The sequence below is a fragment of the Mauremys reevesii genome, linkage group 2 (genome assembly GCF_016161935.1).
Source record: "Mauremys reevesii isolate NIE-2019 linkage group 2, ASM1616193v1, whole genome shotgun sequence".
NCBI classification, from domain to species: domain Eukaryota; kingdom Metazoa; phylum Chordata; order Testudines; family Geoemydidae; genus Mauremys; species Mauremys reevesii.
The window spans coordinates 155,761,456-155,787,135 of record NC_052624.1 but is presented as its reverse complement, the minus strand read 5'-3'; the positions used below and the strand labels follow the sequence as shown (position 1 = coordinate 155,787,135).

At 57.2% G+C, this 25,680-nt stretch overlaps 1 protein-coding gene across 4 annotated transcripts; it reads left to right on the top strand.

The window, feature by feature from the left end:
- Positions 1–82: 82 nt before the first annotated feature.
- Positions 83–25,677, top strand: LOC120396357 (actin filament-associated protein 1-like 2). Of its 4 annotated transcripts, none has more exons than XM_039521132.1 (17): positions 83–255; positions 10,819–10,947; positions 11,786–11,878; positions 12,745–12,821; positions 15,158–15,257; positions 15,721–15,938; positions 16,708–16,887; positions 17,814–17,909; positions 18,550–18,637; positions 19,158–19,369; positions 19,760–19,881; positions 20,491–20,611; positions 20,763–20,865; positions 21,279–21,428; positions 22,410–22,570; positions 23,135–23,245; positions 23,377–25,677. In XM_039521132.1, the coding sequence occupies exons 1-17, from the start codon at positions 240–242 to the stop codon at positions 23,401–23,403; spliced, it is 2,004 nt and encodes a 667-aa protein (XP_039377066.1). In that variant the 5' UTR covers positions 83–239; the 3' UTR covers positions 23,404–25,677. The 4 variants fall into 4 exon arrangements, with proteins under 4 accessions (XP_039377066.1, XP_039377065.1, XP_039377068.1 ...); XM_039521131.1 differs by having other exon boundaries at positions 20,760–20,865; XM_039521133.1 differs by lacking the exon at positions 83–255 and adding an exon at positions 8,351–8,370 and having other exon boundaries at positions 11,789–11,878; positions 20,760–20,865.
- The last annotated feature ends 3 nt before the right edge of the window (positions 25,678–25,680 follow it).

Sequence of the window (25,680 nt, the reverse complement as noted above, 5' to 3'; positions counted from 1 at the left end):
CTGCGCCCTGCAGGTGGCGGTGCTGCCCCGGGAAGTCGGCGGCTGGCGCCGGCCCTTCCTCCTGGAATCCCGGGCCCAGCCCCCTCCCCTCCCGGCATGGGCTGCGCTGGGGCCGGGGCTCCGCCGCTCCTGTGCGCCCGGCTTCCCCGGCTCCGGCGCCCGCGGAGGAGAGGGCGCCCGGCGCTATGTGAGCGGCCAGCGCAGGAGCCTGCCCCAGCGCCCCCCCTGCAGCCGGCGCCATGGAGAAGCAGAAAGGTACCGCTCCCCTTGCCAGCCCCCAGGGCCGGGAACCCCTCTGTGGAGCGGGGCTGGCGGTAACCGGGGGGGGGGTGCCAGGGGGTGAGAGCTGAACTCAGCACCTCTGCCTGTGCTCTCTGGCACCCATAGGTGCTGGAACGAGGGGCACTGGGGTGGGGGCTGCCACACTCCCTGGCTTGAAGCGGTTCCCATCATACCCAGGGTTTGGCTCCGTGGCTGTCAGCACCCCTCGCTTGACAAATTGCTCCAGCCCCACGACCGGCCCGTGCCCGCCGCCGCCGGTGTGGTTAGCCAGCAGCTCGCCTGTTCCTTTTCCAGGTGGTTGAGTGCACGTTGCGTGTTGCCTGGGAGCGAGGCGTTGACATACGTGTAACGGTGCCAACGTGCCGTCGGTACCGCCTCTCTCTTGCAATGTGGGCTCCTTTGAAAGCACTCCTGGGCAGTTCTCTGCTCTGGGGTATTTGGTTGGGAGGCCGGGGATCTCCAGGGGTGAGGGCTGTGACCCATGCCTGGAAGAGCCCTTCTCTCTGCTGCTTGGGAACACGCTGCCCAGAGAGGGAATTCCAGAACTGCCATGTCTTCTTCTCTGCAGTCGTCCTCCCTTATCCCTTCGTGGTGTGAGTCATCTTGCAGCTGGCCAACACAGCTCAGAAAGCTGGAGTCCAGGCCCTGAGCCGCTGAGATGGCTCAGTAAGCAGAGATCAAATTAGGAGAACCTGGGATTGGAGGGAAGTGACTTCCCTTGGAATGGGGTCATTCTGGTGCGGGATACAGAGGGCCTCACGGTCTCACATCCATGTGCTGAGCTCCCCACAGCAGCCCTGGGTGTCAGAGTGGGATGTCGGGGCTGAGATGAGATCCCTGCAGAACTGGTCGTTTCCCCATCCCTGGCTTCTGCTGCATAGGGAGTGATAGTACAGGAGGAGACTTTATCCGGGGGGGAAGTGGGAGTCACATCCCGATCCTGGCTGATCTCCCTTTAAAGGACTGAAAGAGGCCCCTGCTGGGGGTGGTTCTGTCTGCTTCATCACCCAGCTCTGAGCCTTGCGTCTGAATTCCTGGCAGCTTTTCAGTCCCTAAAGTTGACCTGGGGAAAGGTATCGAGATCAAGCACTAGCTGCTGAATGGCCTTAAAACACTGGCATCTCAGACACATCCCAGTCTTCCTTCACCTTTTCTCCACCCCCCTGCTGTTGCTGGGAATGCACTGCAGATGGGGGATTGCTGCATTCCGACATCTCTGGGCTGTACAAAGGTTGCCATGACCGTGTTGGCTCGGTCCCAAGAGGCTCTGATATACCCCTGTGCCCATGGTGGGATCTGGCTAAAAGAGAGCCCTGCACAGGGAGCTGGCCAATCTATTGGTGACAACAGACCTGGGACGCCGAGATCTGTAGCGTGCAGGCTGTTTGTGTGTTTCCTTGTAGCAGTACACACTTTTAGCAAGTGTTTAGCATCCTGATTTTATATGTGCCCTTGGGGCTCACCTGAAAACCAGACCCTGTCCCATCCTGACTTAACCAAATTTTGTTTCCCTCTGAAACTCAGGCTATTATTATTTGGCAGTGTGGTCGAGTGGATGGGGCGTCAGACTGGGAACCAGGACTCCTGGATTCTATCTCTGACTCTGCCAGTAATCTGCTGGATGACCTTGGGCAAGTCGCTTCCTCTCTCTGTGCCTCTGTTTCCCCTCCCACCCATTGTCCGTCTTAGACTGTGAGCTCTTTAAAGCAGGGGCTGTCTCTTACTATGTGTTTAGCAGAGTGGGGCCTTGATTTCACTTGCGGCCTCGGGTGGTACTGTCATGTAAATAATAATAGCGGTCTCAGTCAAGGATCAGGCCCCAGTGTGCCAGGTGCTGCACAAACGTGCTATATAAAACCAGCGTCTGCTCCAGGGAATTCCCAATCTGAGATGGTGACACACAGATGAACAGACCTGTGGGGGGGGGGCGGGGAGTAGGGACAATGACAAGATGACAGTGAAGCCTTTGCATAAATGAGTGGACTTTGTTCCTTCTCCTGCTAGCATTGCTGGAAGACTGAATTCCTCCGCCAACACCTGACTGAGTCCAGTGACTCTGGCTTTTGCACTACTTTAAAGAGGAGGCGCTTGGGGCTGGTCCGTGGGCACTCTGGGGCTGGGTGATGGAAGCCTCAGGCAGCACACTGGGGTCTATGGCATGACCCCTTTCCCTGGGGAACTCAGCTCCCACCTCCCCTGAACGCGGGCACACGCCTTCAAGGCACATCACCTAGAGCGTCTGAATGGACAGTGGCCCAACCATCGCTGACAGCAGCGGGGGAATGAGGTGTTGGGAATGGGCTGGTAGAGGAGCTGGATTTTCCATGTGCCTTTCCCTGCACTGTCTAGACTTCCCCAGCTCCACGGCAGTTCCTGTTCTTTGGGTCGCTGTGAAAGTTGCTCCCACGGTTCCCAGTAAGGGGCCTACTAGACGTGGGATTGGGGCATGGGGACCCGGACAGGGCACAGTGCTGCAGGCAGCAGCTATTGTGGGAGGAGACGGGAATGGGGGCAGATGCGTTTACCTTCAACTGCTCTTTCTTGCCATGGAAACCGAGGCAGCTGTTTTCAATCTCTGTAGCATTTACTTGGCCCGGGATGTTTATGGATGGCGCGTTGTCAGGGGCGAGTCGGAGACCCCTTGGATTGCAGCAGCCAGGCTTTCAGCACCAGGGAATGACGCTCACACCAGCGCAGGCACGCTGACACACATGCGTGAGCACACGTCTGCAGGCACACACTCTCGTAGGCATGTAGACACAACCATGTGCACACCCTGTCATTTAGACAGCCACCTGGGCGCACACAAGCACACAAACCTGCATGCACGTGTGACAAAGCGGGTGAGCTCACATGGGCGCGCACACACCTTTGTGCACGCATACATGTGCGACAAAGCACAGGATGCACATGCTCTCGTGCACACACACACAAGTCCATCTTACTAAACCCACGTGAAATGCAGTGCACGCGAGCACAGAGCTCTCCCGTTGCTGATAGAGAGGAGGAGCGCTGCTTCCCACAGGCCCGTGGGCGCTAAATGCTCTGACTCATCCCTTGCACGTTGGGTGGCTTCCTCCCCCAGCCCCCGTGTCATGTGTTCCTGCAGCGCGTTGCTCTCCGGGTGCCAGGCGGCAGGTGAGCCCCTGAATGAGCTTGTGACAGACCATCATTGACGTGGGGGGGGAGGGGGAGAAGAGAGTTAATGGCAGGGCAGGTCCTGTCAGAGCTGGGCTTCTTGCTCATAGCTGTGGGTGCCAGCGGGCTGAGTGCGGGGTGCTGGGGTTGCGAGGGATAAAGCACGAGCAGGCACAAGGTGAGAGTTGAGGGGAAATGTGGCCCCCAGGCTGGGGTGGGGGGGAAGAGGAGCGGTGCTGGGAGTGGAGGGGATGTCATCACAGGAATTCAGACTCTGCTGGGGTCGGGGGAGGAAGGAGGGAAGTGAGGAGGTGGGGAGACCAGAGGGGAGCAGCAGGGAGTGCTCAGTGCATAGGCCCCCTGCCTGGCCTGGCAGAGCTGGGCTGGATTCCCTTCCCGGGGGCTCCCTGGATCTGCACTGGAGGAGCATGCTGGCTCTGCTTGTGCTGTGCACAGGGATGTCTCCCTCGCCCAAGTTCTCCCTCCTTTATTTCCAGAAACCCGCCCCCTTCCCAGTGCCCCCCTGTCCCGCTGCCCCTGAACAAGGTGCAGGGAATTAGTCATCCCCGCCCCTCCCGCCTTGCCCTGTTTCTTGGGAAGTCCAGATGTTTGGATCCCCTCCTGCTTTGCTAAATCCATCTCCATCCCAGATGTTTTCTCTCCTGCAAGCAGTGACAGTTTGCCCATGCTCCCTGCCTGCCCTTGCGCCCCTGTCCCGAATCCCTCCCTCTCCTCTGAGCATCTCGCTCTTTGTCCCAGGGCCCTGCATGGCTCTGCAGCACCCCCTGTGGCAGGTGCGTGCACTGACCACTGATGGTGCAGGGGCCCAAGCCTGGGGAGGATCCAGGGGTCAGGCAGGCTGGGAGGAAGGTGCGGGAGCAGCAGCTGGGAACAGGATGGATGAGGCCAAACTCCTGTTGAACCCCAGACTGACCCAGGCTGCAGGATTGCTGAGCAATGTCAGAACGTTTTGCTCCCTTGAGCTGCAGATGGGGCCCAGGTAGGACGCTGGGGCTCTGGGAATGCAAGGGGGTGGCACCAAAGGAGAGGATGATATACGAAGAGAAGTGAGCCCAAGCTGCATAGAAAGTGGGCCGGAGAAGAGGAATCATGCATCACTCAGCCACCCCCTGGGGGAGCCCAGCAGCCCCTGTGCTGGCTGACTGCCCACCTCTCTCTCTCCCTCTGTTCCATTTCCCACATCCGCCCACTCACCCTCCTTTGCCATGTCGCCGGCCGCTTCGCTCTCCTCTTCCCTTCACCCAGTCTCTGAGCCCCTCATTGGTCGTTCTCCACCCACCCCTGCCAGTGGGTTTGTGCAAAGGACGGGCAGGGAGCTGGAATCCCCACCTCTGCCAGCACAGGATTCCTTGCAGTGCTGAGAACCAGGCTCACCTCAGCCAGGTGCTTGCTCCCCGTCAAACCGCCCTGATGTCTCTCCAAGTACCTGGGCCATCTACCGCTCTGCTGCATCCCCAGCTGTTTACAAGGCACTTCCACATGTGCTCTCTCTCCTGGATGCAGCCAGGCCTTCCTGAGGAGTCGCATGGCGTGACTCTGGTCTGTGTGTGGGGAGGATTTCACCTTCTTCTGAATCATCAGCTATTGGCCTCTGCAACAGGCAGGTCATGGGACTAGATGGGCCCACTGGTCTGATCTGCAGAGACTGGGGCTTGGTGGGCCTATTGGTCTGACCCAGCGCAGCAGAGAGCTGTGGGGACCAGGCTGGACTCACTGGTCTGATCAGGAGTAGCAGGGGGATGGGGATACTGAGCTAGATGGGCAGGGCAGGGAGGTGAGACTATCATCCTAGATGGAGGGGCCAGTTCAGCAGCGAGGAAGGATTCCAGCTCAAATGGATTTGTGGTCCAGTCTGTGGATTAGGGAGCAGGGTGGGGGGAAGGGGGAAGGGGGGAGGGACAGACAGAGTTCTGTGTTCTTGACTGGCATGGCCGAATCTGAAACTGGAATCCCATGATGAAATATGACCTCGGCTTTTCTTGCCCCGGGGGAATGTGGGACAGCAGGTCTGCAGCCTTCAGAACTACAGGGTCCAGCGTGTGGGAATAAAGCACAGTAAACCCTTCTGTTTTATGAGCCAGGACTGGGGAGGTGGGAGGGGAGCGGGGGCTGTCTCGCTTCTGCGCACTTGGCAGCTCCGTATCAGTCTTTCCAACATCCTTGCAACACACGGAGTTCGGGCACCTTTCCCAGCCCTCTCCTCTGCTTGACCATCCTGTGAAGAAGCCAGGATGTTTCTTTGCTCCAGATACTGACCACACGACTTGCCATGGGTCTGATGGCGCGCACTGTGTTCGCTGATCCTGGCCCCCTTCTCAAACCACCAGGTCTGGCGTGCCCACTGGCTGGATTATGCATTAGACCCTAACCAATATAGCTCCAGCTGCTAGCCGATGTGTGAGTGCATCAGGGCAGGGCTGGGCACATTCATGTTTGTTAAGCTGCCCCCATGGAAATGTTTGGGGGCAGTGGCTGCTCCCCACCCAACACCGCAACCCGATCTGCTGCTGGAGAATGTTAAAGCCGAGGGAAATTGGAAAAAGGCAAAGGAAAGAGCAGGAGATGTTGCCTAAGAGCGAGATCTCTGGGTACATCCACACTGCAGCCGGAGTCGTCATTTTCCAGCTCGTGTACCAGGGCACATGCTAGCATTGATTGGGCCAGCGCACTACAAGAAGCAGTGCAGCTGCAGTGGCACGAGCTAGTCACCTGAGTCCAGTCCCATGCAAGATTGTAGGTAGGTATTAGGGCGTCTAGCCGATCCCACTGCCCGTGCTGCCATGGCCACACGGCTGTTTGTAGTGCGCTAGCTCACAGCTACTGCCGTGTATGTCTGCCCATGCTGGGAGTCACACCATCAGCTGCAATGCAGCCCTTCCCTGCAAGGCTGTAGAATAGCCCCCACAGGAAGTGGTGGGAGCCCCATTGGGACTGGCCGAAGAACGGCCCTTGCGGAACAACCCTTCCCTGTTTCCTGCTGGGATGAACTGGGAGCCTCGGTAGATTCCGTCCATTGTGAAAGGAGGAGCTGGGTGTGAGTCGGCGCTGTCCTACCAGGGCGGGTGGTAGCAGGAGAGGTTGGCCAGACTGGGGGCTAAGAGACATGAGCGATTCCCTAGCCAAGTAGGTGAGGAGGACGGAGGAGAGAGCCACGTGTCCATGGATGGAAATGTGCTGGCATGCTAGAACGGAGGTGAAAGGGGAGTGTCATCGGAAAACAACACGGGTCTGTCAATATGACTTGAGAAGCCGCCGACCTGACCCTCCCCAGCTGGAGGGTAAGGATGGCGCTTCATCCGTAGCCCTGTCCCAGGCAGTGGGGCAGGCCGCTTACATCAGATAGACTTACAGCTGATGAGAAACTTCCTCCCCCACCTCCCAATGTGCCAGGCCAGGGCAAAGGAGGAATGTGATGGATTCTCTCCCCTCATTAGCCCTTGTGACTGGCTTCCACGGCGTGACCTCCCAGGACCAGCCACATAGAGCCATTAGGAGCCTGTCCGTCTGTTCAAACGTGTAGAGGAGCAAGGGGCAAACTGAGGGGCTGAGCATCTGCCCCAGGGCGGGTGGTTCCAGGCCTTCCCTCGCAGGTGGGCTGGGATCGCAGCCCCTGCCAGCTGCACTGTGATCGGGAGAGGGGGACGTGGGCCCGTTGGGCTGGGCAATGCGGTGCTGCTGGGGAAGGCTGGGCTGCATGCTTCGCAGAGGGGGTGTGGCAGAGGTGCTGAGGGGTAGGAGTGAGATGTGTTTGAGGGGTGTGTGTGTGTGTGTGCTGGGAAGAGGGCTGGGTTGTGTGTTTTGGGAGATGCACTGAGAGAACAGGTGTATGCATTTGGGAACTTGTGTGTGCAGAAAGGGGTACATTGGGCTGTGTGCCCGGGGAGGGCGTGGTGTGTCTGGGGGCACTGTGCTGTGTGTCCGGGGGTGTAGGGTACCTGGGAGGGGGGCGGTGTGCCCTGTGGGGATGTTGCGCTGGGGGTGCTGTGCTGCGTGCCTGGGACATATGTTTCCTCATTAATCAGATAAATGACTATCTGCGTAAGGATCTGGGGAAGAGGGATGGAGCTGCCCCTGCATACTCACATACCAGGAGCTTTGTGGGGCCTCTCTGCCCCCCCCACAGGGGCCTGGCAGGGTCTCGTTGCTCCCCAGGGGATGGGGCCCCTCTCATGGTTCTGAGAATGCCAGCCGGGGTGTGTGTGTGGAGAATCTGGGGAAGCTGTTGACCGTGATTTGTCCAGAGACTGATCAGGGAAGTGCCATGGGGAGCCATCTTAAACCCTGACCCCGCTCCCCCTGGGCCTGGAGACAGTGAGCTGAGATTAGAACAGCTGTGCACGCACTGCCCTCCCAACAGGTCCTATGACGCGGCAGTTCCCTACGGTGGTGAGGTCCCCTGAGAGCAGCGGGCACCATCACCGCCATGGGGAGCAGGGCCCATGGGCTGCCTTGTGGCTCATCACCTCCGTGAGGGGGTTCCAAGAAATGGAGTGAAAATGGGCCTGGTTTCAGCCCTGTCCCACCCCCCTGGGGGGCAGGGAGGTTCCCTGGGGGGTGAAGGATGCCCTCTTTGGGTAGGGTCAGGGTGGGGGGTTGAGGGGGCCTGGGGTGCGGCCTTTAGGGCAGGCTTGCCATGGCTGGGCAGAATGGGCTTGGTGGAGCATTCCCAACATTGCAATTGTTCCAGGCAGCAAATTGCAGCTTTGCGTTCGGGGGAACCAATGAGGGAACATCGGTGCTGGGGGGACGAGGAAAAGGCCGCCTGGGCCTCAGGCCAAGAATCAGTGGGTTTCGTCAGCGGGCCTGCAACATTTTATCACAGCTGGGAGCGGGGAGTGGAGCCTGGAGCCGTCCGGAGTGGTGCCGAGAAGGGAGACGCAAAACATTTCCAGATGCATGGCGGGGAGGAGGGAAGAGCAGTCTGGCAGGGTGGGTGAGGAGCAGCCTGGCAGTGGGGAAGCAGAAGCAGGGGAGTCTGTATTGCCCCCGCTCTATGAGGACGGGGGAGCTGCTGGGGGCTGGAAGGGAGCATGAGGAAAGCTGGCAGCACCGCCAAGGTCTCCACCCTGGAAGGAAATTTGGCTGGGCGAGAAGTGGAGCAGGGCCAGGCTCTGGGGTTCCACTGCGATTTCAGGCCTCTGCAGCAGAGTTCAGGCGGTGGGCAAGCAGTGACCTGGGTGTCTCCTGCATGTTTCCCCATGCTGTGCCCTCTGCTCTGTGTCATTCCTGGGAAAACTGATGGGGATGATGGGGGTGAGGTTGTAAACTGACTGGGGAAGGGGGAAGAAGCCCCTCCTCCACCATATGTTCCTTGAGTGCAGGAAATTGCTGCTGGGACATAGAGCAGACACAGCTCCTGTTTGGGGCTACAATCTGGAGGGCCCCTTCCACCATTTATGGCCCAGGTGATGCTTTGCATCTCTTAAATGGCTGTGGTGAGAATGCCGAACCCCTGCTGGGGACCAGGCTCGCCCACCTCGCTGTGCTTGTGACCCGAGCCGGGATTTGAACATGGCTTTGCCGAGGTGTAGGAATCCACGGAGCCATCACCAGGTGAGGGGCAGATTCCAAGGCTTTTGGTCAAACCCACAGCTCCTTTCTGGGTCTGCCATCCCAGTGCCAGGCTGTCTGGAACAAGGGATTGCTTTTGGACACAGGGCAAAGCCAGGCAGGGATTAGCAAACCCAACGTAAGGGGTGGTTTGCGTCTAGGTTCTGTTTGATCGGAATCCCCCGAGTTCTAGATTTTCAGGAGTGCTGAGTGCCCACAAATTCTGTGGGCATCAGTGGTAGCTGCAGGTGCTCAGTCCCTCTGTAAACCAGGCTGGTTCTTTCGGTGTCAATCTGTAAGCCCCCAAGTGTAAACGTCTTGGGCTAAGCCTGTAGAGGGAGGAAGGAGAGCCTCTGGAGAGGAAAGATGGTCTGGAGGTCATGAGCCTGGGAGGCAGGACTCCTGGGTTCATTCTGTGCTCAGTTGTGGGTGTTATCAAGTGACTAGGGCAGAGAGCATAGGCTCCATTCCCAGCTCTGTCACTTACTTGCTGTCCAGCACTGAGCAAGTCACTGCCATGCTCTGTGCCTTGGTTTCCCTCTTGTAGCATGAGGGGCAATGATCCATTCAGAATCCCTTTTGTGGTGCCAGGTGCCTTGGAAATGCCAATTATCATTATCCCCAGAGGCTGACAGAGAGGGAGCCAAGGATGGGAAGTGAATCCAGGCCTGTAACCCAGGATGCTGCTGTGGCGCAGAACAGGCAGGCTCTCCCTGGGCTTTGCCTTTGTTCTGGGCTGATTGGGGGCTTTTATTCCTCTTGCCAAGCCATGCGAGGGGGCGGCGGGCAAATGCTCTGCATTGCACTGGGAACACACCAGCCTTCATCAGCTGTGCTGTTTGGTGCAATATTAACGCCCCCTCCTCCCCCCCCCCCTTCGGTGCGTGGGATGTCAGTGAAGGCACAGCGGCTTCTGAGCGCTTGTTGGTGGCAGGGCACAATTGCCCCGCTGTCTGACAGAGGGGGTCATGGATGAGGGAGGGGTGAAGAGGCCTTGTTCAGGCAGCAGCCCTGGGAGACAATGCAGAGACATTCCCCAGCATCGCTAGCCCGGCGAGGGAGAACGGGGAAGTGGACTGAAAGGAGAGATGTCACCGGAGAACTTTCCAGCCACCTCTGCATCTTTGATGTGCCCTGGCCAGCCTTCCCCAAGGGGGGGCGTTCCAGTTCCATCCCTAGCGCTGCCACCTCCCTCCCTGATGCACTGGGGAGCTCTCTGGCAGGAAACACTGAGTTAAACTCACCCTTCTCCCAGTCAAACCCCATATTCATCTCTCCTCTCAAAGAACCTGGAAGCCCAGTCCCCCAAACAAGCCTGCTCTTTTAGTGTGGACATAAAGGGCCTTCAGTCTCCCACTGCTGCTTATTCTCTCCTTGTCGCCCCCTTCGGTCACCCTCCCCTCTTCCCTAGCAGCTCTGGGTACCTCTTGTGTCCTCCTCTGAATGGCAGGATTGTGCTGCGAACTGGGGTCAGGTGCAGGAGATGGGAGCAATGGGTCCCCAGATGACCCGTGGGTGCAAGGAGCCGGTTCTGGGCCAGGCCGGATATAGAGAGCAGGGGAGGGCAAAGGGATATTTTCTCTGCTCCTTGTTGAGGTTGAAAGACTCTTGCCCCAGTCTCGGAAACTCCAACCCTGGGCCTTACCCATCGTGCGTTGACCTGTCCTGGACACCCAGAGCTCCATGCGCTTGGCTGGTTGGCTCTAAGGCATTCCCAGGGGCTCGGCTCAATCAGCACCCTGCTGTCTTGGGATCCCCCAGTGGGGGGCGATGTGACAGAATGGGGTTCCCCTAGTAACTGCCCTGTTCCTTCTGTGTTGCCTGCAGATCTAGACAAGCTCCTTTTGGACCTAGAGTCCTTCCTGCTGATCTTGGACCGGGAGAACCTCAGCTACATTGCTCAGGCCAAGAAGAAATCCATCGCTGAGCTACTTTCCAGGTTCCAGAGCCCTCCATGTATGTATCCTGCTGCTGGGGCATAGGTATCCAGAGACAGGTGACGATGTGCTAATGACCCATGGGGGCGGCTGTATCCTAATAACTCCAAAAGAGGGAAACTTTCTCTAGCAGATCAGATTTGTTCCTGCAGCCCTGTCCATTTCCACAGGCTAAGGTGACCAGATGTCCCGATTTTATAGGGACCGTCCCAATATTTGGGGATTTTTTTAAATATGAACTCCTATTACCCCTCACACCCTGTCCTGATTTTTCACACTTGCTATCTGGTCACCCTATCACAGGCTCTCCATGATCCCTGGAAACTGGTCCAGCCACTCAAATGGCTTCTTTGGTGCTCACCATAGTCCAGCTCTCTGGATCTTTGGTTATCCAGTTTGTCGCTCTCTGTAACTTTGCTTACCAATGAGATTGTCCCCTTGGGCCTGCCCAGAGCTGGTTCCATTTAGCCCTTTTTCCTACCTGTGCCTGACCCCAATCTTCTTCCAGCATCCCTGTTATTCCTACGGGTTTGCCCACTAGTTTCATATCAGCCGATGATGGGGTGTCTGCAAACTGCTCACTCCAGCTCCCGGACTGGAGCTGCTTTCAGCAAAGGAGAATGATGCATACTGAACATGAACAAGCCATTGCTGGACTCAGTCTCCAGACCAATCCCCGTCCAAGTCCCTAGAATTTGAGGTTAATTCGGGATTGTCTGGAATCTCCCAGCACCTGCCCGCCGAGTCACCCGACCCCATCCGGAGTATCAGCCTGATCTCAGAGCTTTTATCCCCCACTTGTTTGTGGCGTTAGTCCCGTCACCTCCTGTGATCCTGATCCGCCTCTTTCCCCACAGCAGAGGACGCAGAGTACATGATCATGCGCTGCATCTCGCCCTCCTCTGGGAGCAGCGCCTTCCAAACGCCACCTGACCTGAGCCCACGCCAAGGTGAGCAGTGGAGTTGGTACCATGTGGGGGATGCGAGAGGAGTTGCACGAAGGAGCGGGGGAGTTCCTAATTATATATGTTGGGCCAGCCCCTGCTCTCAGTGACACAGCTGCGGAGCCAGAGGGACTGCAGTGCAGGCATGAGCACCCTATGCATGAGATCAGAATCAGGCCGGGTGGGTCGAGGCCAGTAACGGGTTCAGATTTTCTGCCAAATATGCAAAAGTGGCCAGTGATTTCAGTTGCCCTTGTTTGAGACACATGCAGGTACCCAAAGCTTGGCACCCAGAGGTACTGGGCATGTTTGAAACATCGGCCTATGGGATGGTGGCCAGGACTCTCCACTTTGGCTTAGAAGATGCTAACACTGTAGCCCGGTGCCCCAGCCTGCAGGGACACTCACCCCCTCTGAGGGGAGTCTCAGTGCTACCCATTGCTATAGAGAGCCTGGAGCTCTGTGCCCCACGGCGGCAACTGCACTGAGTGTGGGCCCAAGCTGCCATTGTGGGTACTCAGCTACTGGCCAGGCCCACTTCGCTGCCAGGCTGAGGGATTTGGGTGCCCAGCTCAGGGGTCCACATTTGCGAACTGGGCTCTATTAGTGACGCAGGCTGAATGATCCCAAATGCTTTGAGGCCGGATCCAGCTTGCATCGGCTCCCATGGGGCTTCTCTAGCTCCAGACACTGGGTCTCGCGCTCTCTCTCGAGGATCTTCGGCCCACTCTTGGGCCTGGAAGGTTTGGAACAGGGCTGAGCAGAGCAGCTGCATCACACTCAGCATCCTGCGGTATCCGAGCGGGGGCTCCCAGCTGCAGCTGGCACCAGTGGCTAGTTGAAATGATTTTAATCATTACCTTTCTTGGCAGCAATCTCGTCTCCAGACACGATGGGAAGGGGAGAGTGTGACTCGCCTGCTGCCAATGGCCAGTGCTCCTCAGGCGAGGTAAGTCTCTGGATCACTCCAGGTCAGGAAGCAACATGAGAGGGAGACAGAGATCTCAGTTACCTCTGATGCCCAGGGTGGAGTTAGCGGGTGGGCGCTTTTCAGGGTCCCAGCACCTGCTAAGTGCATGGGGCAACGAGAGAGCCTGTCACACTGTGGCTGTCCTGCTGTGCCCACTGCTAGGAGGCCAGCCCCAGGCACGGGAGCATCCCAGCCCCTGGCTGTTACTGTGACGGCGTGGGAGAGGGAGACTCAGCACATATTCCAGGCAACACTGCACGTCCCTGGGCTATGGCCCTGCTGTCCACTCAGTGCAGAAAGAGCGGAGCAGGGAGCATGGGGAGGAATGTTCCCATGCAGCCTGCCAGCTCTGCATGTCCAGCAGAGCCTGGGATGCGTGTGTGTGTCATTCCTCTGAGCCTCCCCGGGGCTGAGCAGGGTCCCCAGCCCTGGTGGGGAACCCAGACAGGCAGAAACGGGCTGCGGGTGGCACATGTGACCCCCCCGTTTGCCCCATGACTGCATCAGTGTTGGCTGCAAGTAGGGGCATGGGTTGCGATTGCACCCTCTTGATACAGATGAGGGCGGCAGGATTCTGCTCCTGCTGCTCTTGGACTCCAGGCTGTGCTCAGAATCCAGCCCAGGGTCTCTAGGGGCTGAACGTGGGGCAGTGGCTGGGGATTGGGGTGACTGGCCGAGTGTGGGGGAAACGGGCTGAGGGAGGGGAATTAGAGGCAGCAACGGGGCCATGGGTCAGGGACTGGAGTTGGAAAGGGCTCAGGGGGCTGTGTCCGAGGGTAGGGGCAGGGCCCTGCATGAAGGAGATGGGGCAGGGGTCTGTCTGTTTTTCTCTCTTGCCCCTTTGCTCCCAGCTACCCCTTGCTATCCCTTGGGCAGCTCAGGATACAGGGGTCATAGTGAGGCCTCCCTATCCCACAGCCCCGGCCTGAGGCCTAGGGAAGGGCCCGCCTTGGCTCCCAGCCTGTGGCAGCGGGAGCCGGGTTTCCCGGCTGCTGGGCTGTCAGGCCCCTCCGCAAACAAGAGCAGATGGTTTGGCCATGAGATCATTGGGGAACCGGAAAGGAACAGGAGCGTCTGCAGCACAGACTGGGAGTTTCCAGAGAGGGATGTGCAGAGGGCTCCACTCCCTCCCCGCCGCTCCCTGTCACTCCCACCTGCTCAGGTGTCCAGTGCCTGAGGAACAGCCATACACGGGACTGGCCGTGACAGGACCTCATGGGCACATTTTCCTGCATACGGAGATGTGTTGCAGTGCCTGTAGTGTTGGATCTGTTGTACTGCAGAGAGCAAGAGACATGTGGTATGAAGTAGCAGAAGTGGGTGTGTTGCATTGCAGGGGAGGGACACATTACATGAAGTGCAGCACCATCTGTTGCATGTGCAAGAGAATGCAGCAGGTGTTGCATTGCATGCAACAGAGCCAAGTGTAATTCTTGTGGAGAATGGTACATTGCACGGCATGCAGCAGGGGCGTGTTCCATCACATGCTGCACGGGATGCACTGCATTGCATGAAGAGAGGCACATTTCATTGGATGCAGCAGGGGAAGCTGTCCGCTGCGTGCGGCTGAGGATGCGTTGCATGCAGCAGAGATATGGTGTATTCCCATACAGTGGGACGTTGTCTTGCTTGCATGGTGGGGGGATTGGTTGACAAGATGGCATTTCCCCGTGCTCTGAGCAGATGTGCAGCTCCAGCGGAGTTCTACTGCTCTTCCGGATGTGGATGGAAGCAAATGTGGGCTCCAGATGAGGTAACAGGAGCCGTGGCAGGGGGGAGAGGACCACCCCCCGGGATGCGATTGGCAGGAACAAGAGCGGTGTCCTGTGCCAGAATGCGAGATGTCGCTGACAGATTTCAGAAGCAGTTAATTTGGTAGCTAAACAGCATGAAGGCAGCAGAGGCCGATTAACCGTAGAGGCCACTTTAGGGGCAGTTAAGTTGTGAAGGAAGCAGAAATCCAAGCCACGGGCATCAAAGACTCTTTCATCTCAGTCCTGTCCACATGCAGGGCTCTGAGTCGGCAGACGTGCTGCCAAGGAGCAGGGCGATTGCATGCTGGCGGGGATCCGTGCTTGCTCCAAGCCCACATCAACCTGGAACAGGGAGAGAGGGAGCTCCTGAGGTGGAGATTGAGCAACTGCCCAGGGAAGGGAGTATCTTGAGCCTGCCCTTCAGTGTGCAAAGGGAGGGCACAGCTCCTGAGACCTCTCCTGAGCCCCCAGGGGACTGGCAGGCAGAGTCCCACTGACACCCCATGCCCTGATACTGCCTCCCCTGGCTCTGTTGCGCTGAGTTCTCCCTGCTCTTTCTAGACAAACCCGTTGGGCATCCTGCCCCACCTCCCTAGCCTGCCAGCTGAGGACTCCTACGAGGAGGCAGAGCCCATCAGCCCCGAGGGACATATGAGCCCAGGTAACCAGCTCCATTACACCCCTTCCTCTCCGAAACGAGGTGGGAGCAGCAGGCAGGACATATCAGCTGCAGCGTGTGTACACAAGCTGCCCCTCATGTGGCTGTGCCATGCCTGTCACCCAAGACCCATCAGGTGCAATGTATGCACCTGGGACCCCCCCGTCCAACATCTGTGCCATGCCTTCTGCACATCTGCACAGGGCATCCCTGCCTCTTGCTGCTTCCCTTTTGCAGCACCCTCCTTGCTTGTGGCACGCCTCCTGCATGCTGTGCCGCCTCTTCCATCTAGGCCACGTGGGCATTGACTGTAAGCTCACCAAGCCCCGCTCGGCTCCCTGCATGGCGTGGCGTGCTTCCCATTGCAAGCCCAGAGGCCCCTGGCACTGTTGGGGCGGCCCCTTGCCGACAGGCAGCTCCATTCTCGCCAGGCGCTTGCTCAGCGCCACCCTTATGCTCTGGGCAGCGGGCGGCGGGGACACGGACAGCAGCCACTACGAGTCATACGGTGAGGACGAGGACTGCGTGAAGGACCGTGCGCACTACATCCAGTGGCCACCTGCCGCTGGCACCGCCGAGGCTCCTGCTCGCCCCGAGGCCCAGCTCTGTGGCTTCCTCTGGAGGAAACGCTGGCTCGGGCAGTGGGCCAAGCAGCTCTTCATTGTCCGGGAACACGCCCTGCTGGTGAGCATTGGGTGGGGCCGAGAGGGGTGGGAGCACTCGCAGGTGGAGACGGCTTCCCTGTGAAGGCTGCGTGGGCTGGGGTGTGTGCAGGACAGTGCCGGGGGGGGGGGGGAGAGGGGCTTAGCAACAGGCGCCCAAGGGGTGAAGAGTGCAGGGACGTGGAGGTGGGTGCAGGGAAGAGCTGCAGGGTAAAAGGGTAGGTGAACTGAAGTGCATTCGGTGCCCTGAACCTGCCAGCCCCCTAACCCACAGACCTGCAGACCCTGAACCCCTAACCCCCATCCCCCCCAACCCTGACTCCCTAAACCCACAGACCTGCAGACCCTGCACCCCGAACCCCTAACCCCCATCTCCCCAACCCTGACTCCCTAAACCCACAGACCTGCAGACCCTGCACCCCGAACCCCCATCCCCCTAAACCTGACTCCCCTAAACCCCAATCCTGAACCCCATCCCCCCAACCCTGAGCACCTAAACCCACAGACCTGCAGACCCTGCACCCGACCTCATAAACCCCCATCCTGAACCCCTAACCACCATCCTGCCAAGCCTAACCCCTAAACCCACAACCCTGCAGACCCCAGACCCCAACCCCCCAGTACCTAACAGCAAAGACCCCCACTCCTATATCCTGAATTCCAGCCCCCACCCCCACAGGGAGGGTCAGGGTTGTGAGTTCCAGTTCCAAGCCCTGCTATCCCCAGTTTCGGACCCTTGCGCTCCCCGCCACCCCTGGCTGAGCCATGCCCTTTGCCCTGTGCTGCCACAGTGCTACAAGTGTGCCAAGGACCTGCAGCCAGTGCTGGAGCTGGACCTGCGCGGCTGCCGTGTTGCCTACAAGGCCAAGCGCAGCAAGAAGATGCAGCACGTGCTGAAGATCACGGGGGCGGCGGCAGAGACACTGGTGATGGGCTTCCAGAGCCACCAGCAGGCCGAGGACTGGAGGAAGGTTTGGAGGTGTTACACCCTGGCAGAGCTGTGCATGGAGGGGGGCCATGGGAGTGCGGAGGGTCAAGAGTGGCCTCTGCCACCACCTGGGAGCCCCCGAGGGGGACTATGGGCGAGGAAACAGCTCCTGTCGGGGTGAGACTACATGTCAGATGAGTCTGCACTGCCCACTCCCCTCTGCGGGCAGGAACGGGCATCGTCCAGACAGAGCCATGTGCTGCCCACTCCCCTCTGCAGGCTGGGCCGGGCACCGTCCAGTCAGAGCCCTGCGCTGCCCACTCCCCTCTGCAGGCTGGGCCGGGCACCATCCAGTCAGAGCCATGTGCTGCCCACTCCCCTCTGCAGGCTGGGCTGGGCACCGTCCTGTCAGAGCCCTGCGCTGCCCACTCCCCTCTGCGGGCAGGAACGGGCATCGTCCAGTCAGAGCCATGTGCTGCCCACTCCCCTCTGCAGGCTGGGCTGGGCACCGTCCTGTCAGAGCCCTGCGCTGCCCACTCCCCTCTGCAAGTGGGGATGGGCATCATCCAGTCAGAGCTCTGCGCTGCCCACTGCCCTCTGCGGGCCGGGACCGGCACCGTCCTGTCACCTGGGGCTTGGCAGATAAGTTATGGCCTGGCTCCCCCTGTAGGCCAAGCTGGGTGCTGACAGTTGTTCCCAGAAATCTCAGAGCTGTGGGGAGGGAGCTGTGCTGTGGGGCGAGCCAATGCCCTTTCTTGCCAAGCTGCAGTACGTCCCCACACAGGGCTCCACAAGGAGTTTGCATTAGAGAGGCGTTTGCAGGAGCCATGGGGGCTCTGACCCTCCCAGCAGCGCATTCCTTGCCTTGGAAATGACTCTGCTCTGAGGGGGCTGGGCTCCTGCTGTGCCTGGGGGGCTGGGATCCCCAGCTCCCCCTTCAATTACTGTAATGCTGTCCCTTTCTTGCAGGTGATTGAGGAGGTGAGCAGCTCTCCTCTCAGCAGGCCTTCTGCCCACAGCTCCCCAGTATTGCCCAGCTCAGAGCAGGGCAGGAACTCACACCAGGTGAGTAGGTTCCTTAGCCATCTCTAGCCTCTGCTACCGGGGATCCTGGAGTGCTCTCACGCCCCTCTCCCCACCCAAGTTAGCATCGTTGTTCCTGTGTTCCAGCAGGGAAACTGAGGCACAGGGCAGTGACTTAACCAAGGTGTCACGGTGAGTCAGTGGCAGAGAAGGGAATAGAACCCAGAAATCCTGACAGTCTCCAGTGCGATAACTGGGAGGCGAGACTAGAACCAAGGAGCCCTGACCCCCAGTCCCCGCTATCCCATCCTGTCCTGAGCAGCTCCTTCCACAACAAGCCCTGCTTGCTGCTGCCCACAGGAATGTTGTGAACCCTGAGGAGGGACTCTGCCCTGGGACATGCCCATAGCTCTGGGGATGTGCCCGAGGGCACAGCCTGACCCATGAAATCTGAGGGAGGGAGATGCCCTTGTGAGACCAGACAGCACTGGGTTGTTTCCTATGGCATGTTGTGCCATTTGAATGGTCTCATGTGATGGGGCTTCCTCCTCCCTGGGGAGCTGCCCCCCATCTCCTGGGTCTGCCCATGGGGAAATCTCTGATGTTCAGCCTGAAATTCCCTCTGCTTATCCACTCTCCTCGCCTCAGTGATCATTGTCTGTGGCACCTGTGTCTCTCTTAGGTGAGAGGTTCCCAGCTTGGCTCTGACTCAGATGAGGAGAACTCCCAGATCAGCCCAGCTGCAGCCAGCTGCATCCCAAGGAAGGGAGGTGCGGTATGGACCAGCCTGACCACTCTGTGCAGCATCAGTTACCGCAGCCATCCTGTCTGTGGAACCCAGGGCTGGAACAGCCCAGGGTGCTGGGTGCATTGGTGGAGATGGGGAAGAGACCCAGGGCTGGAACAGCCAGGGTGCTGGGTGCATTGGTGGAGATGGGGAAGAGACCCAGGGCTGGAACAGCCAGGGTGCTGGGTGCATTGGTGGAGATGGGGAGGTGACCCAGGGTTGGAACAGCCAGGGTGCTGGGTGCATTTGCAGAAGGGCTGGTGGTGGGGAGGTGACTCAGGAGTGGAACAACCGGGGTGCTGGGTGCATTGGCAGAGCTGTGGGGGTAACTGCACACAGAGCCCGTGCTCTCACCCCAGGCTTTCCTGAGCTCCTTTCCCACAGCCCACGGAGGCATCAGCTGCAGTTTGTGCTGAGTGGGTCAGTGCCGAGCCCTCTCCCCGATGGCGGAGGAGGCAGCGGAGGCACATCTCCTAACCAGAGGCCTTGGGGGCGCTCTGCAGGTTTCCTGGACGTGCTGCTGAACAGCCAGTGGCAGAAGCTGTGGTGCAGGGTGGAGCAGGGCACCCTACGGATGTTCAGAGACCCCAGCTGCACTGAGAGCCCTGAGTACGCTGTGCCGCTGGCGGGCAGCAATATGACCCCAGGGGCCGACGTGGGCCGACGGCATCACATCCACATCAGCCAGCAAGGCAGAGAGGTCGCTGTCCTGCAGGTGCGTGGTGTAGCTGTGCTAACCCGTATGGTGCTGGCATGGCCCGCAGCCAAGCTGTAGCAGAGAGACCATTAGCTTGGTGGTAGTGGGGCAGCTCTCACTGGCAGCATCCCACAGATGGTAGGAACTGGATCTGCCCCTCCCTTTCTGGAGCTCCAGATGGTGCTGTGGTCACGCAGACGTGGGAGCTGCACTCCGCGCCGATTGTGCTGTGCATGGGGAGACGCAGCAAGGAACCGGCCTGGTTCCCCAGCCCTCTGCTCTGCCCGGTCATGCCTGGTTCTTTTCCTGCCCTTGTGGCTGCGGAGCCGATGCCATTCCCGAGAGGAAGGCATCTCCATGGCCCCTCCCTAATGGTCCTGGTCCAACCTGTCCCCTTCTCTGGTGCAGACCCACTCGGACGAAGAGAGGGACATCTGGCTGAAGATCCTGCAGGTGGAGAAGGGAGCGGAACCAGCCTCTGTGTATGAAACCTCAGTCCCTGAAGATGGACCCAGCTCTGTCCCTGTGGGGTAAGGAGCCCGCAGCACCCCTGAGACACAGTGTATCTTCAGAGCAGTTCCCCCTATTTCCTATCTTCACGTGGTCCCAGCTTCCTCCCTGCTTCAGCCTTCTTTCCATTCTCCTTCTCCCTCGGCTAAGGCAGGGGACCTGGCTGCCCACGGGTGCCTTAAGAACATAAGAATGGCCGTACTGGGTCAGACCAAACGTCCATCCAGCCCAGTATCTTGTCTGCTGACAGTAGCCAATGCCAGGTGCCCCAGAGGGAGTGAACCTAACACGTAACGATCAAGTGATCTCTCTTTCTCCTCTTTCTCCTTTGCTGGGACAGGGCTCCATGGCACAGAATCCTGGCTGCTTCTGCATCTGGCACTGCCATGGGGACCCAGTTACAGAACTAGTGCATGACCGAAGCATGTGCTAGCCATGTTGGGGTCAACCCATGCTGTGTCCGGACCCCTGGTGTTACCGCTCAGATGCACAGGGCATCCAGGCAGCACTCATCAGGCCCTGCTGTGTCCAATTCGAAGCACTCATGGGCCTCAGGTGCTAAGCAAGGAAAATCCCCTCTCCCGATGGGTGCCCAGCGTCACAGGGCTTCCTCTCTGCTCTGCCTGCAGGGGCCTGCTGTTGCGGAGATTCCCAACCCCCAACACCTACATGGACGACCCCTTTGGGCAGCTCACACCAGCGACACACCCCAGCCCTGTCTACTCCAATGCGGATATACTGCACCAGCTGGTAACCTCCATGTAGTCCGGCATCTGTAGGCGTTTCTAGCGAGTGGGCCAGCCTCTTGGCCAGCATAGCTTGGTGAAACTCCATGGGGATCTGGGTAGGCGCATCTGGCCAGCTCGTCCACAGGCTCCTCACTGGCTTCTCTTTGCAGCAGCAGAGCTTGGACAGAGCCACTCAAGACCAGACACAGGGAGTTCTGTGTTCCCTTCCCGACAGTGCCTTCAGCAACCCCCAGAGCAGGGCTCCGGAGGAGACAGGTGAGTGAGGCTCCCTCTCCCAGCACAGCAGGGACGTGGCTGCACCAGGGGGCAGACTCTGTCTGACAGCAGCTGAGCATGGCCTCATCTTGGTAAGAGGCAGCGTCCCAGCACTGGTCGGCTCCCACGTCTGCCACAGCATGTGCTGAGAGGGTATCGCTGCTTCCCTGGGATGGGCTGGCTCCAGTGGGTCTCCAGGTGGCACATGCATAGAGAAGTGCCCCTCTGTTTCTCATTGCCTGCTACAGAACAGCTCCTCTCCTTTGGCCATGGGCATGTCCAGGATTCCCCTGGGCCCCAGGCACAGAGCAGCTCTGTCTCTAGGTTGGTTCAGCATGCCCAGAGGGGGAATCCCTTTCTGAGTGCTCACGGTCACACAGCCTTTGACCCCTTTCTCTCCCATGCTCTTCCAGCTGCTCCTCCAGCCAGCCCGGGCAAGTCTCTGAACAAGCAGTGGGTAGAGGTGGCCCCGGAGCTGAAAAGCCGGGATTTTTTCCAGTCTCAGCGGACGCTGATGCAGCCCGCAAGAAAGGGCGCCCCGGACAGCTTGGATTTCTTAATTGGTATGATTGCTGTACAGCCTCAGGCAAGTTGCTGACCCCCTGCCCCTGTGCCAGGGGTCAGCAAGACTTACTCAGTGCAGGAGAGGGCTGGGAGGGTTGAGCCATGGGTGTTGTCAAGGTTCCCTCCCCACTCTGAACTCTGGGGTACAGATGTGGGGACCCGCATGAAAGACTCCCTAAGCTTATTTCTACCAGCATAGGTTAAACTTCCCCAAGGCACAAATCCTTTCTTTGTCCTTAGACTGTATTGCTGCCACCACCAAGTGATTTAGACAAACATTCAGGGAAAAGGGCCACTTGGAGTCTCTGTTTCCCAAAAATATTCCCCCAAGCCCCTTCATCCCCTTTCCTGGGGAGGCCTGGGAATAATATACTAACCAATTGCCTTTAATAAAAGTACAGACCAGACCCTTTAATTTTAGGACACTAAAATCAATCAGGTTCTTAAAAAAAACCTTTATTATAAAGAAAAAGGTAAAAGAAGCACCTCTGTAAAATCCCTACTAGGCTCAACTTCAAAGTTCCAAAACCAGGAATAAACCTCCCTCTTAGCATAGGGAAAATTCACAAGCTAAAACAAAAGATAATCTAACACATTTCCTTGCTTTACTTACAATTTTTGTAATCTTAGATGCTTATTTCAGGTAGGGTTTTAGGAGATGTTTTTTTTCCTGCCTAGTCCCTCTCTCTGTCCCTAGAGAACACAACAAAGAGAGCACCAACAAAACCTCCCGCCTCCCCTTCGGATTTGAAAGTATCTTCTTTTCTTATTGGTCTTTTTGGTCATGTGCCAGGTTATTTGAGCTTCTTAACCCCTTACAGGTAAAGGAGGGATTTTATGCTACCCTTAGCTGTATGGTTATGACAGGTGTCCTGCGACTCTCGGGGCATGGCTGTAAACCAGAGTGAGTCAGGGTGGCAGGACTGGGCCTTCAGCTTGCCACGTGGGTTCACATGGCCCCACGATCTGCCTTCTTGCAGGTAAGAGGGCTTTCCCCAAGCTGGAGGAGAAGGTAGGGCAGCTGGAAAGGGCGTGCCGGGTGAAAACCAGGCTGAAGGCTGGCTCGGAGATGAACCTGCTAGCCATCGGCAAGTCTCTGAAGGGCCACATAGCCACCGCCACCAGCTCAGCAGGCTCCGAGGTAAGGGAGGATGAAGCAGGGAGGGTGAGAGCCAGACACTGGGCAGCCATGAGACAGAACAGTTGGGGGCTAGAAACCAGCAGGGGCTGTCCTAGGGCTTCCTGCCTTTCTCTTCTCCCATCCCTTCCCCAGCATCTTCTCTTCTCCCTCTTTCCCTCTCCTTATTCTGCTGCTTCTCTCCTGTTCCTTGAGAAAGTCAGGTCTAGCTTATGTCCTTCTTTCTTGCCTTTAAACAAGGTGGGGAGGTGATTCCATATGGAGGGGAGCCCCTAGACAGGGGGAGAGGTCTGACCAGAGGCTGGAATGGCCCTTGAGCAGTGGTTCTCAACCTATTTACCATTGTGGGCCGCATCCAATACCTATATGGCCCTGAGGATGTCACATGGGCTGCAGCTCTGTGCTGATTGGACTGCATGTGGCCCACGGGCCACAGGTTGAGAACCACTGCCCTAGAGCCTCTGTTCACAGGCCGTGCAGGGTAGGCGGCTAACCTCCCAGACAGGTTGGAAAGAAGGGCAAAAGGGGGCTCCCACACCCACCCCTCTTCTCTACTCTTATACGCAGGGTTCCTTCCTAACACCTCTGCTGAAACGCACCACCTCCACCAAGAGCGCCCTGAGGCGAGCGCCCTCTGTGGTCATCATTGAAAAGGGGAAGGTATTGCAGAAGAGAAAGGTACTGAGGGGCATCTCCTCTGCTAGGGAGAGTCATGCTGGGTGTTGGGGGGAAAGGCCTGGCTCGCCTAGCACCACCTTGTCCCCCCAGGACATGGGAATAATTGTCCTTTCTCCATCCATCTCTTTCAGGAATGGGAGATGAAGTCTGCCATGTAATCGGCCCCTTCCACCCGCTGAGTGTCCCCAAAGGCAGGAGACATTGCACTGTACATATACATATCAGACCGTGCGTCTATATATATACCGTTAACGCTGCATGTGGATCATGCACAATAAACTCTGAATCTCTCCTTTTTTTTACCATAGTTATCAATGTTACAATAACTCTTTTTTTGGTTTTAAACTGACTGGATTTTTATAGGTTGTCTGCAGTGGCACTGAAATGGGGGAAAGGGGACCAGGCTGGGTGGGAGAGGGCTCACCCCAGCATTACTGGGTCTGGACTCTTCACAGCAGCATATCCATCTGGTACCATTTTCCAGGGAGCGATTCCACAGTGGCTTGTGAGCTCATTAGCCACCAGCACTCTCCTCCTTGCGGTTGATGTGACAGAGGTGGAGCTGAGATGGCTTCTTTGTCTGCATTTACGGAACCTTCCTGCAGCTTCAAGTTGCATAGGCTGGTGCTTCAGAAGACAGTTCTTTTGAATGCCTCCTGACACACGGGATGAAAGATGAGAACAAACGTGAACAACAGCTTTCCATGCTGTTAGACCCTAAAAGAAAGTGGAGATACAAAGAGGATGCTCTGGGCTACCTAGCCATGTGTTTTTGAGTCCTTTGAAGTCTTTCATGGATCTCCTCCACTCCTCTTTCTAGCAAACACCTTTCTCCATAGAGATAACAGCCCTCCTTTTGGTTTCCAGATAGACACAGACATTTTACCGTGCAGGGATGGAATGATGCAGCTCTTTGATAACATTACATGCATTGTGCAGCTGGGCATGTCTGAAATCAGAAGAGGAGTGCTTCTAACTGGGTACGCTGGCCATACAACCAGGAGTCTAAAGGGGAGGAGGAGGCTGCCAGGAGGTGTGCATGCTACCCTGCTGCACTGCCTCTAGCCAGCTGTTCTTGGCAGCCCGCATGCTGGGACTGAAAGGGAAGGAACATGAGCGGGGACCAAGAAGTGTGGCAGCTGCTTTTAAAGTGGTCACAGGCTCTGCTAAGAGGAGACAATAATTTCTGGAGCCATTTAGAGACGGGCAATACACTTCTTTATGAAACATCAGAGTCCAATGAGCTAACACCCTGTGGAACGACTGTAGGTGCCCACTGCGGTTTAGTGGATCGAGCACAGGGCAGGGAGTCAAAATGGCTGGCTTTTGTCCTCGGCTCTACCACTCCACAACCTTGGGCAAGTCTCTTCCCCTCCATGTCCCTCAGCTTCTCCCTCTGTCAAACAGGCCTAATGACACTGTTTTATGAAGGTGGGTCAATCTGAGATCTGCTGCCATCAGCACCAGAGAAAGGGCAAAGTCTGGTTAGTAACTCTCTCCCAAGCCTGAAAGCTCAGATGCCCAGTGAATATTTAAGGGTGAGGCATGGACACAGCTTTCATTACAGCAAGTGGCATGAGAGTAACTGCATTGAGAATAGTGTAAACACAGGAGCGTTGATTGTATTTATGTTTATAGGGACTCAGTCATTTTCAAGGTAATATGTTGCGAATAAACTAGTGCCTTGTGTTACAAATAACATAGCAGATGATGAAAAGAATTTTTCAAAATATAGAGAACATATAGTTATTTATGTTCTTCGGCGAAGACTTGGACAACGGAAATCAATTTCGCGTCACTTTCTGGTTCTGATCTGCAATCAGAGCTGCTTTCCCCTGGGTCTGCCTAGAACCATGTTGAAGTCAACAGGGCTGCAGCTGGCCTAGTGTGACAGCCATCCCAACACACCTGGGATTGAAATAGACACCTCCAGAGCCAGAAGCCTGAGTCACTGCACCTCGGCTATAAGAGATTCCCATCCTCAGTGGAGCACAGAGAGGAACTCACACCACACAGTGCCCAATGGGTTTCATAAGGGCTTGCTCATGCAAAATCAGTAATTTACAGGATCCGGGTATAAGAACCTGACCGTAATCTAAAGCAAAACAGATTTTGTTGATTTCTATTGCATGGTGCTGCAATGTTTGGGTTGCAAACACTGCAGGGGAACTGTTATTTGTTTAAAAGCAACTGTTTGCATTGGATTTTGTTTTGTAATTGTAGACATATTTTTTCTAATGTTCTTGAGTTTTTTAAAAACATGCTTTTACCAAATTGAAATGTGGGGGGTGTGAGAGGAAATGTTAAATTGACAGTGTGCCTTTAAAGGTCCAATATGTAACTTGTTAATTCAGAAAGATGTGAGGGTTAGATGGGGGGAGTCTTTTTTGTTTTTTTTTGCTGCGGTTTAGGGTTGTTTTTAACAAATTATGTCA

What these genes read in the sequence shown, in the direction of transcription:
- LOC120396357 (XM_039521131.1), top strand. An exon ending in AGGGCAGGAACTCACACCAG is followed by an intron (nt 17,910 to 18,549) that starts GTGAGTAGGTTC and finishes TGTCTCTCTTAG; the next exon opens with GTGAGAGGTTCCCAGCTTGG. An exon ending in GAGAGGTCGCTGTCCTGCAG is followed by an intron (nt 19,370 to 19,759) that starts GTGCGTGGTGTA and finishes TCTCTGGTGCAG; the next exon opens with ACCCACTCGGACGAAGAGAG.